We start from the raw sequence: 8,947 nt of genomic DNA, 5'->3' as shown, positions 1-8,947 counted from the left end.
CCCCCCCCAGTCGAGGTTGCTTTTATATTTCTACTTGTCTTAATAGTATACATAGATACGTTCGGAAGCATATCATTCATTTGCTTTCTCAAACCAAACACAAAAGGGTATCTCTTCGTTTTCTCAACCATAACCGCTAGTCCTAATTTTCACGTTCGGATCAATCTCGACCGCTGCTACATCAACATGGAGTTCGCCTCCAAAGGTTCTCTCCACAACGTTTTCTCTAGTTCCGTGGTAGACCCATGCCAGAGATGATGATCGGACGTGATGCTCTTATGATTCTTCAAGGACTCGAAGCTCTTCACTCCCAAGGATACGTTCACTGTGATCAAGCCTGCCAACGTTCTTCTCTTCCCTTCCAAGACTTTCGGAGAGCAGTGGGAACTGTGGGATCTCAAGCTTGCCGATTTCGGTTTATCCAAGGAACCGGGCACGGATTCTTCTAGGTCGGTTTTGTCTGGTGGTACGCCCGCCGCAGTACATGGCCCCTGAGTCTTTGGGACTCAACGGAGTGAATATGGTCGGACCTTCCGTTGATATGTGGTCTCTAGGGTGAGTGGTTCTTCAGATGTTTGGTGGCTGTCCAAAGAAGATGGGAGATTGCTACGCCATGGAGGCTTCCCAGACTTGTGTCTCCAGTGGCCAATGACTTCTTTAGAAAGTGGATGGAAGTGCAGCCCTCACGCAGAGCCACCGCAGCGGAACTGTTGAAACATCTTTTTGTTGCACCGCACAGACTCGTGAGGAGTGTGATTCCACTATGTCCAGATCAGATGTACTGTCCTCCTGCGGTCATAAGGTATGCTAGACGACAAGGAGGACCGATGATGATGATGATGACTATGGCTCCACCAAGACCTGGAGATATGATCTGCTGAGATCAATCAAGCACTAAAAAAAATAGAGGAGCTAGGGTTTCGGTTGTTAAAGAGTCGTGTATAGGTTTCAGTTGAGTCCATGTCTTAATTTCAGTTGGTGATTAGTTTAGTCATGTGTTTGGTACTTGCCTGCTAAGTTTCAGACCCTCTAATTTCTTTTAGGTTCAAGTCTTGCTGTATTTGTAATGCATCTTCCTCTTTTATATCAGAGATTATTAAGTGTTTGATTCTTTGATATCTTCTAGTTATGAGTTAAACAGCTACTCCAGCTATGGAAGGAATCTTCCTAAAAACAACAGGGATACCTTTGACTGTTTTCTTCCCTCTGCTTTCACTGTTTGATATGTTCCAATTCCAAACTATCTCCTTACCAAAGCAAAACCTGTCGTGACCCGAAATTTTATTGAATCGGTTTAGCATTGTTCTGTTTTATCTTCAATGCATCAACATTGAAGGTGGCAATCTCTCAGGTTTTTGCTTGTTGTTTGTGCAGGAACACGTACGACTCAGCGTACTACTGTACCAGAAGCAGGAACTGTAACTGTAGTTTCAACCTCAATGTATGAAACTCACACCTCAATATATAACTCAAAGATCTCAAATAAGAATAACTCAATTCTTATTAATAGCTTAAAGAAAACTCTCAAGTCTTTAGCTCTCACAATGATCTATAATCAAAAACGCACACCCGATATCACTAGTTGATATCTTCTTTATATAGAACCAAATAAATCCTAATCCTACTTAACAAAACATATTTCCTTTTTCTCCTAAACCCAACTCAAGTAGGATTACTTTTTCTTGATCTCTACGTTATCATCAAGTTTACTTTCAACTATTTCCCCCTTAAGCTTGATGTTAACTTCATTTATATCATGAACTCCATTAAGCTATCTCATCTCTTTGAACTTGATTCTCCCAAGTGCTTTAGTTAGGATGTCAGATCGTTGCTCGTTTCCTGGAATGTGCTGAACATCCACCTGCCCGTTCTCGACGCATTCCCGTATGAAGTGATAGCGCTTGTGTATATGCTTACTTCGCCCATGGAACACAAGATTCTTGGTAAGAGCTATTGCAGACTTATTGTCTATATGAATCACAATCTTATGATACTCTTGCTTGGTTACTTCCTCAAGTAGTTCCTGTAACCTGATAGCTTCTTTGGAGGCTTCGGTAGCGGCCATGAACGCGGCTTCACATGATGATAGTGCCACAGTCTCCTGCTTTGTCGAGCACCAAGAGATAGGACATTCATTTAAATAGAAAACGTGACTCGTAGTGCTGCGTCCATCGTCTTCATCGATATTGTGACTTGAGTCACTATATCCGACCAGTTCCACGTCCTTTGCTCGAGCGTATCTGAGACCAAGAGTCGTTGTACCCTTGAGATATCGCAATACTTGTTTTAATGCTGCTGCGTGTGACCGCTTAGGCTGATGCATGTATATACTGAGTAGCCCCAAGCTGAAAGAGAGATCCGGTCGCGTATGCAATAGGTACCTGAGGCACCCAATGTTGCATCTGTACTCCCCTTCATCGATGCTCTGTTCCTCTTGAGCCTTCGACATCTTTAGACCAAACTCCATAGGAGTATGCGTTGCGTTGCATCCCTCCATGCCGGTTTCACTGAGAATCTTGTTAGCATATCTTTCTTGCCTTAATGTAATTTCATCCTTCTGTTGATCTACTTCGATCCCTAGGTAATACGTTAGGAGCCCAAGGTCACTCATATCAAAGACATCAGACATCTCTTGCTTGAACTCCTTGATCATCTTAGTACATGACCCTGCAACAAGAAGATCATCGACGTATACGGCGACTAATAGGAACTGGCTGCTCGTTGCCTTGGGGTACAAGGAAGGTTCCTTAGAGCACTTGACGAACTTTAAGCCTTCCAGTGCATTGTTTAGTTTTTCATTCCAGGCTCGAGGCGCTTGTCTCAGACCGTACAACGCTTTCTTCAGTTTATATACATTTTCCTCCTTGCCTTTCACTCTAAATCCTTCCGGTTGCTGAACATAAACATCTTCTTTCAAGTCTCCATGGAGAAACGCAGTCTTTACGTCTAGGTGGTGAATCTCACATCCTCTTGATGCAGCTAATGCAATAATGAAACCGACGGTTTCTATCCGAGCCACAGGAGCAAAAACCTCTTCAAAGTCGACACTGTGTCGTTGTATATACCCCTTAGCTACCAACCTTGATTTGTATTTGTTTATACTTCCATCTGCGTTTCTCTTAATCTTAAATATCCACTTGAGAACTATTGCTTTGGCTCCTTTAGGTAAGTCTACAAGATCTCATGTTTTGTTCTTTATGATAGATTCTATCTCATCTTGACATGCATCTCTCCATACCTTTTCTTCTACAGCTTCTTCATAGCTCCACGGTTCTTCATTCAAAAGAAGAAGTAGGTGTTCTGCTTCGTCGTCAGCAAGCAACACATAATCATCTAAGTAGGCCGGTTTCTTGCTCTCCCTTGGTGATCTCCTAAGTAATGGTTCTTCAACAAACTCACTACTGTCCTCATGGCCATCGTTGCCTTGTTCGTCTGTGATATATACACTACTTTCCTTTGTTCCTATCCCTTGATTCCCAAACGTATCAAAGAGAAGTTGGAACTCTCCCGGCTCTTCTTCTATACCCTCCGTCTTGTTGCTCCACCTCCAGCCTTTGTTTTCATCAAAGGTAACATCTCTGCTCACAACGATTCTTTGATTCGTTGGATCAAACATTCTATAAGCCTTAAAGCCTGGTTCTGTTCCAAGATGCACCAAGCTCCTTGACCTATCGTCCAGCTTTCTCAGGTGGTGCTTATCGACTTTCACATATCCAATGCATCCGAAGACTTTAAGATGCTCAACACTCTGGTTTCTCCCCTTAAAGACTTCATATGGTGTCCGAGAACTCAATGACCTGCTTGCGACTCTGTTGATGATATAACACGCATGTCTCACTTCTTCTCCCCATAGGTAGTTAGGTAGATTCATGTGTTTTAAGATGCTCCGAGTCATCTCCATTAAGGTCCTATTACGCCTTTTCACTACTCCATTTTGTTGTGGGGTATAGGGGGCAGTTAGGTGCCTTTGGATTCCATACTTTTCACAGAACCTATTGAACTCTATTGACGTGAATTCTCCTCCTCTATCTGTTCTAAGCGTCTTTGTAGACAATCTTGTTTCATGTTCGACAATACTTTTGAAAGATTTAAACTTCTCAAAGGATTCTCCTTTCTCTTTCAATAGTATTGTCCACATGTAACGAGAATGATCGTCTACAAGAACAAAGATATACCTGTTCTTTGCCGTAGTTGTTGGTGCAATTGGACCACAGAGATCCCCATGTATGAGCTATAATCTCTCAGCTGCTCTAAACGTGGTTGCCTGTGGAAAAGCTTGTCTGGCTTGTTTCCCAAGCATACACGCTTCGCAAGGCTCCTTTCTGATATCAATCTTAGGAATGCCCCGTACCAACTCTTTCTTGACCATTAGTTGTAGTTAGTCCGTTCCGATATGTCCTAACTGAGCATGCCAACGTGCTCCATCATCTTGGACCTTTGAGTGCAGGCACTTTGCTTCTACCATCTCCATAAGCACTTTATAAAGACGTTTGGTGATCTCTTCGCGCTTGTAATCAGATTGCCGTCTTTATCTTTCAATGTTAGAACATCATCTTTCATCAGTACTTCACACCCTGATTCAGTTGCTTGACCAAGGCTTATGATGTTGCTCTTCAACTCCAGTATGAAGTAGACATCTGCAAGTATCTTCTTATCCCCGTCTTGGCTCACAAACAAGATGGACCCTTTACCTTTGATGTCGATCCTTGAATCATCTCCAAACCTCACTTTTCCCGTAATGGTCTCGTCTATGGTGTTAAAATACTTCCTATTCCCTGTCATATGGTTACTAGCCCCATTGTCTAGATACCATAACCTGTTTCCATCAATGTTAGTCTTGAACTCCTTAGGCCTTATGTTCTTCTCGTTTAAATACACAACCTCATGCATCAACAATTTATCCGCTTCATGCATCTCATCTGCCTTGTTCTCATAAGTCTCCTGTAACTTGAGCAATCTATCGGGACAGTCAGCCGCAAAGTGTCCATTCTTATCACATCTAAAGCATGTTATCTTCGACATATCAAAGTTTGAATATGATCTTCCTCGTCCTCGTCCTTTTCTACCGTAAGCTCTTCCTCCACGACCTCTTCCTCGATAGTTCCCATTAAAATCGCGTTGATAATTCTGCGATGCCTCCGTGTTAGCATACATCAGTTTGCTTTTGTCATCTTGTGTATCTTCTTCTTCATCAGCAACTCTTTCTTCAAAGGCTTTGAGACGTCCGACGATGTCTTCAAAGCTTGTGGTCTTATTGATCCAAAATCTGTTCCAAAGATGCCACCATATGTATGTATTTTTTTCGAGGAAGACAATTTAAAATCTTCTTGACAAGCTTTGGTTCCTCCATTATTTCACCTAACGCTGCAGATTTTGATGAAAGCTCGGATAACTTGCCAACGAAGCTATCTATTGTATCATTATCCTTCATCTTGAGTTTCTCAAACTCTGACATAAGTGTTTGTAGCCTCGCTTCCTTTACTCTTTCTGCTCCCATGTGTCGCGATTTGATAGCTTCCCATACTTTCTTTGCATTATCTAGGTCTCCAATTTGAAGGACAAGCGCTTCCGGTATGGACTGAAAGATCAAAGCCATGGCGATGTCATTCTTTTATGCTACCGTTGATTCTGTCTCTATTGCCTCCCACGCCTTGTTCACCTTAAGAAGAAGCTTCATTCGGATAGCCCACACAGTATAGTTTGATGATGTAAGCATTGGACAGTTTATAGAAGATCTGCCACCATATTTCAACTTCAAATTATCACTCGCAATTGTGATATCTCCCATTGTTCTGGATTGTGATATCTCCCATTGTTCTGGCTCTGATACCAATTGTAGTTTCAACCTCAATGTATGAAACTCACACCTCAATATATAACTCAAAGATCTCAAATAAGAATAATTCAATTCTTATTAATAGCTTAAAGAAAACTCTCTAAGTCTTTAGCTCTCACAATGATCTATAATCAAAAACGCACACCTGATATCACTAGTTGATATCTTCTTTATATAGAACCAAATAAATCCTAATCCTACTTAACAAAACATATTTCCTTTTTCTCCTAAACCCAACTCAAGTAGGATTACTCTTTCTTGATCTCTAAGTTATCATCAAGTTTACTTTCAACAGTAACCAATGTGACAGAAGACAATGCATCTGATCAGCCAAGACCAAGACCTTTGTCACCTTACACAATATGAGATTAAGAGAGATGAGGTGAAGCATTCTACGTTAAGTGTGGTCAATTGTTATTACTTCTTATGTGAGCTGAGTGACTCAAATGCTTGGACATGAAGCCTCCAACATCACCGCTTCCATCTCCGGTCATCAGTCATTAGTTATTTGTGAACGAGTTGGGCTTAAACCCTGGTGCTTCTTCCTAACTTCAGATTCTTACAAAATGAGCTAGAGAGAAAGGGGGCAATTCAGTTTTTGCTGGTGTGAATCAGGGAGCTTATTTGTAGAGTAATACAACATATTCAATTTGATAAACCATTTGTGTTCCTCTCACATAATATATAATCCAGATTTATTATCATTAAAGAATTTCATAAACTTTGGATCTATCTTATATACTCAACTTTACATATATAACGTTAAATGTTTTAATAAAACTGTATATATTACACAGTTTTTTTTTTTTGGTAAAAGAAAATAGATAGCATATTTATATTACACAAAAATTTAAAAAGATATGAAAAAATTGAAGTTTTTTACTTTTTAGTGTTGTATACTCCATAAGAGAAATATTTTTTACTGATTATAACGATGCATAGAAGTACAAGTTACTGTGTGCATGGCCAAGGGCTAACACTCATGAAGCATCAGTGTTATCTGCTAAAGTTTACATAAAAGTGTAAGGCATATCACACTCTTGTATGGACAATTTTGTGCATACTTTACACGACCAACTATAAAACACTGGCCAGAAAATAGTAATTCTAGATTACTGGGTGCATGGTAAGAAGAGTCGACATACTTGGGAGTTAGTTTGTGTTGAAAATGTGGCAATCGAGACAAGAAAGAGTTGTCGCCTTACGTCTCGGAGAGAAAACTACGGAACATAAACATGGGAAACCACAAAACGAAGAACACAATCCCAAACTATGAATCTTCTATAACCTCTCTCTTGGATTCTCTTTATCTCTTTTTATATATTCACAAAAGTTTTGTTTTGTCATATAGACTGATCATGAATATACTTGAATTTACGTTTAGCCACATGGAATAATTCCAAACAAAACCAACTCTAGCAATATTTTGCAAATATGTTATTTTTTATAATAATGTTATGGATGATATCGCGCCAAAACTTGTGTTGTGTCATTGGCTATTGAGTACTAGTCTGTTACAACTTACCACATTAAATAGCGCATTTATTTTAGAAAATATGTATCTCTAATAGTACGTTGCCTATAGTAGATTTGTTACAGCAAGAGGTTTTGACAGCTTTCTCACCTTTCATCGCTTTTAAGGCTTTCCTTTACCATTTCAATCAAGTGCTTGCCACTCCATGCACAATCTCTTTAATCAAAAGGCACCCACCAAAGTAACCTTTTTGTCATTTACCATTAGTAATTCTTGCGGATAATGCTTTGTCAAAAGAAGTTTTCTTTTATATTCGTGAAATGCTTTTACAAAATTTTGAATCTTTAGTGGAGCTTAGAAAGGTTCCACTTGACTAGTATATATGGCCAAACCATATACACGACGTGGAACCAAAATTTCAAGAGAATCTCTTGTTTTTCAATAAATTGTTGCAAATGTTAAATAGCTCTCCCACGAAAAATACTACGAGTATATCTAAATTTATTGTTATGTCCATATAAAAGAAATTAACTTATAAATCGGGTAATGTATCATGGAAATAAAACTAGCACAAGCATACAATCATGCACCAAGTAATTTAGAATCTTGTGTAATAAAATCTGATGATCATGTTCAGGTCAGGTCCTATATATAACCGATTAAATCATAACGGAAAATTTGACCCCAAAAAAATCATAAAGGAAATTAGGATATAAATTACTATACTAACTTTTTTGATATCATTTAGTTTTTTTACAATATTTAGTTCTTATATAAAACTTGATGTATACTCAACTTTTTTTTTTTTTTTTTTTTTTTTGACATCAACCCGTCTTGATTATCATCTGAGAACCACAATATGATGATAAATATGAGTTAACAATACAAGTTCACACACATACACAAGCCCTTTCTCAAAAAAAAAAAAGTTCACACAAACACAAATCTCCAATTTGTAAGTGGTCCTTGGTGATTTTTGTCTGCATGAAAAAGGTTACTTTTTACAAAACATCAGACCCGATGTCAAACCAATAATTACATAATATTTGTTTCTTTTGATGCAATTACCCAAAAAGAGAGACAGTTTGTTTTATTTTAAGAAACTTTATTTTAATAATAATAGTGTTTCAATCAAAGGCATTTTTCTTTCTAAGATCGGACTTGTAACTGCCCAGTTCCTGGCCCAAAAATTTTCATAAAAGAATAAGCTTTTCTACGGCCCATTTGACAAAAATCTAGGGTTCTCTTCATCATTTCCTATAAAAAGAGATGCAGCCCTTCTTTTCTCTAATTCTGAAACTTAAGCGAAGCTCTGCAGAGATTTAGAGAGACTAGGAAACCCTAGCCGTCAAGTTTCTCTTTTCATTTTCTCTCTTCCGGATCTCAATCTCCTCTCCCTTGTCTCTTGTTTCCAGATCCGGATCCAGATCTAGGCTAAGGTGGAGTGTCTTGAACCCATCTTGTTTTCATGTACTGTATACTCCTTTATGTAGGAGTTAGGGTTGATTAGACCCTGTTTGAAAGATAGGATTATAGATCATGATTATTGCTAGGATGTTAGATGAATGGAACACGATGCATAAGAACCCTCATATTGTTAAATGGGACTTAGTAAACTGAAATGGAGTTGTGGTAGG

At 39.0% G+C, this 8,947-nt stretch overlaps 1 protein-coding gene across 1 annotated transcript; it reads right to left on the bottom strand.

The window, feature by feature from the left end:
* Positions 1-4,458: 4,458 nt before the first annotated feature.
* Positions 4,459-5,788, bottom strand: LOC106338317. The gene is made up of 3 exons (XM_013777330.1): positions 5,621-5,788; positions 5,364-5,578; positions 4,459-5,266 (listed from the first exon to the last, which is right to left on the bottom strand). The coding sequence occupies exons 1-3, from the start codon at positions 5,786-5,788 to the stop codon at positions 4,459-4,461; spliced, it is 1,191 nt and encodes a 396-aa protein (XP_013632784.1).
* Positions 5,789-8,947: the final 3,159 nt, after the last annotated feature.

Source organism: Brassica oleracea, chromosome C1 (genome assembly GCF_000695525.1).
Source record: "Brassica oleracea var. oleracea cultivar TO1000 chromosome C1, BOL, whole genome shotgun sequence".
Classification (NCBI taxonomy): domain Eukaryota; kingdom Viridiplantae; phylum Streptophyta; class Magnoliopsida; order Brassicales; family Brassicaceae; genus Brassica; species Brassica oleracea.
Note: the sequence above shows the minus strand (reverse complement) of the source record. Positions and strands in the feature narration are given on the sequence as shown.

Bases quoted from the DNA above. Each gene is read 5' to 3' on its own strand.
- LOC106338317 (XM_013777330.1), bottom strand. From the start codon at position 5,788: ATGGGAGATATCACAATTGCGAGTGATAATTTGAAGTTGAAATATGGT. The intron at 5,579-5,620 runs GTAGCATAAAAG...TTGATCTTTCAG, and splicing joins CAATAGAGACAGAATCAACG to TCCATACCGGAAGCGCTTGT. The intron at 5,267-5,363 runs GTTAGGTGAAAT...TCTTTGGAACAG, and splicing joins CTTTCATCAAAATCTGCAGC to ATTTTGGATCAATAAGACCA.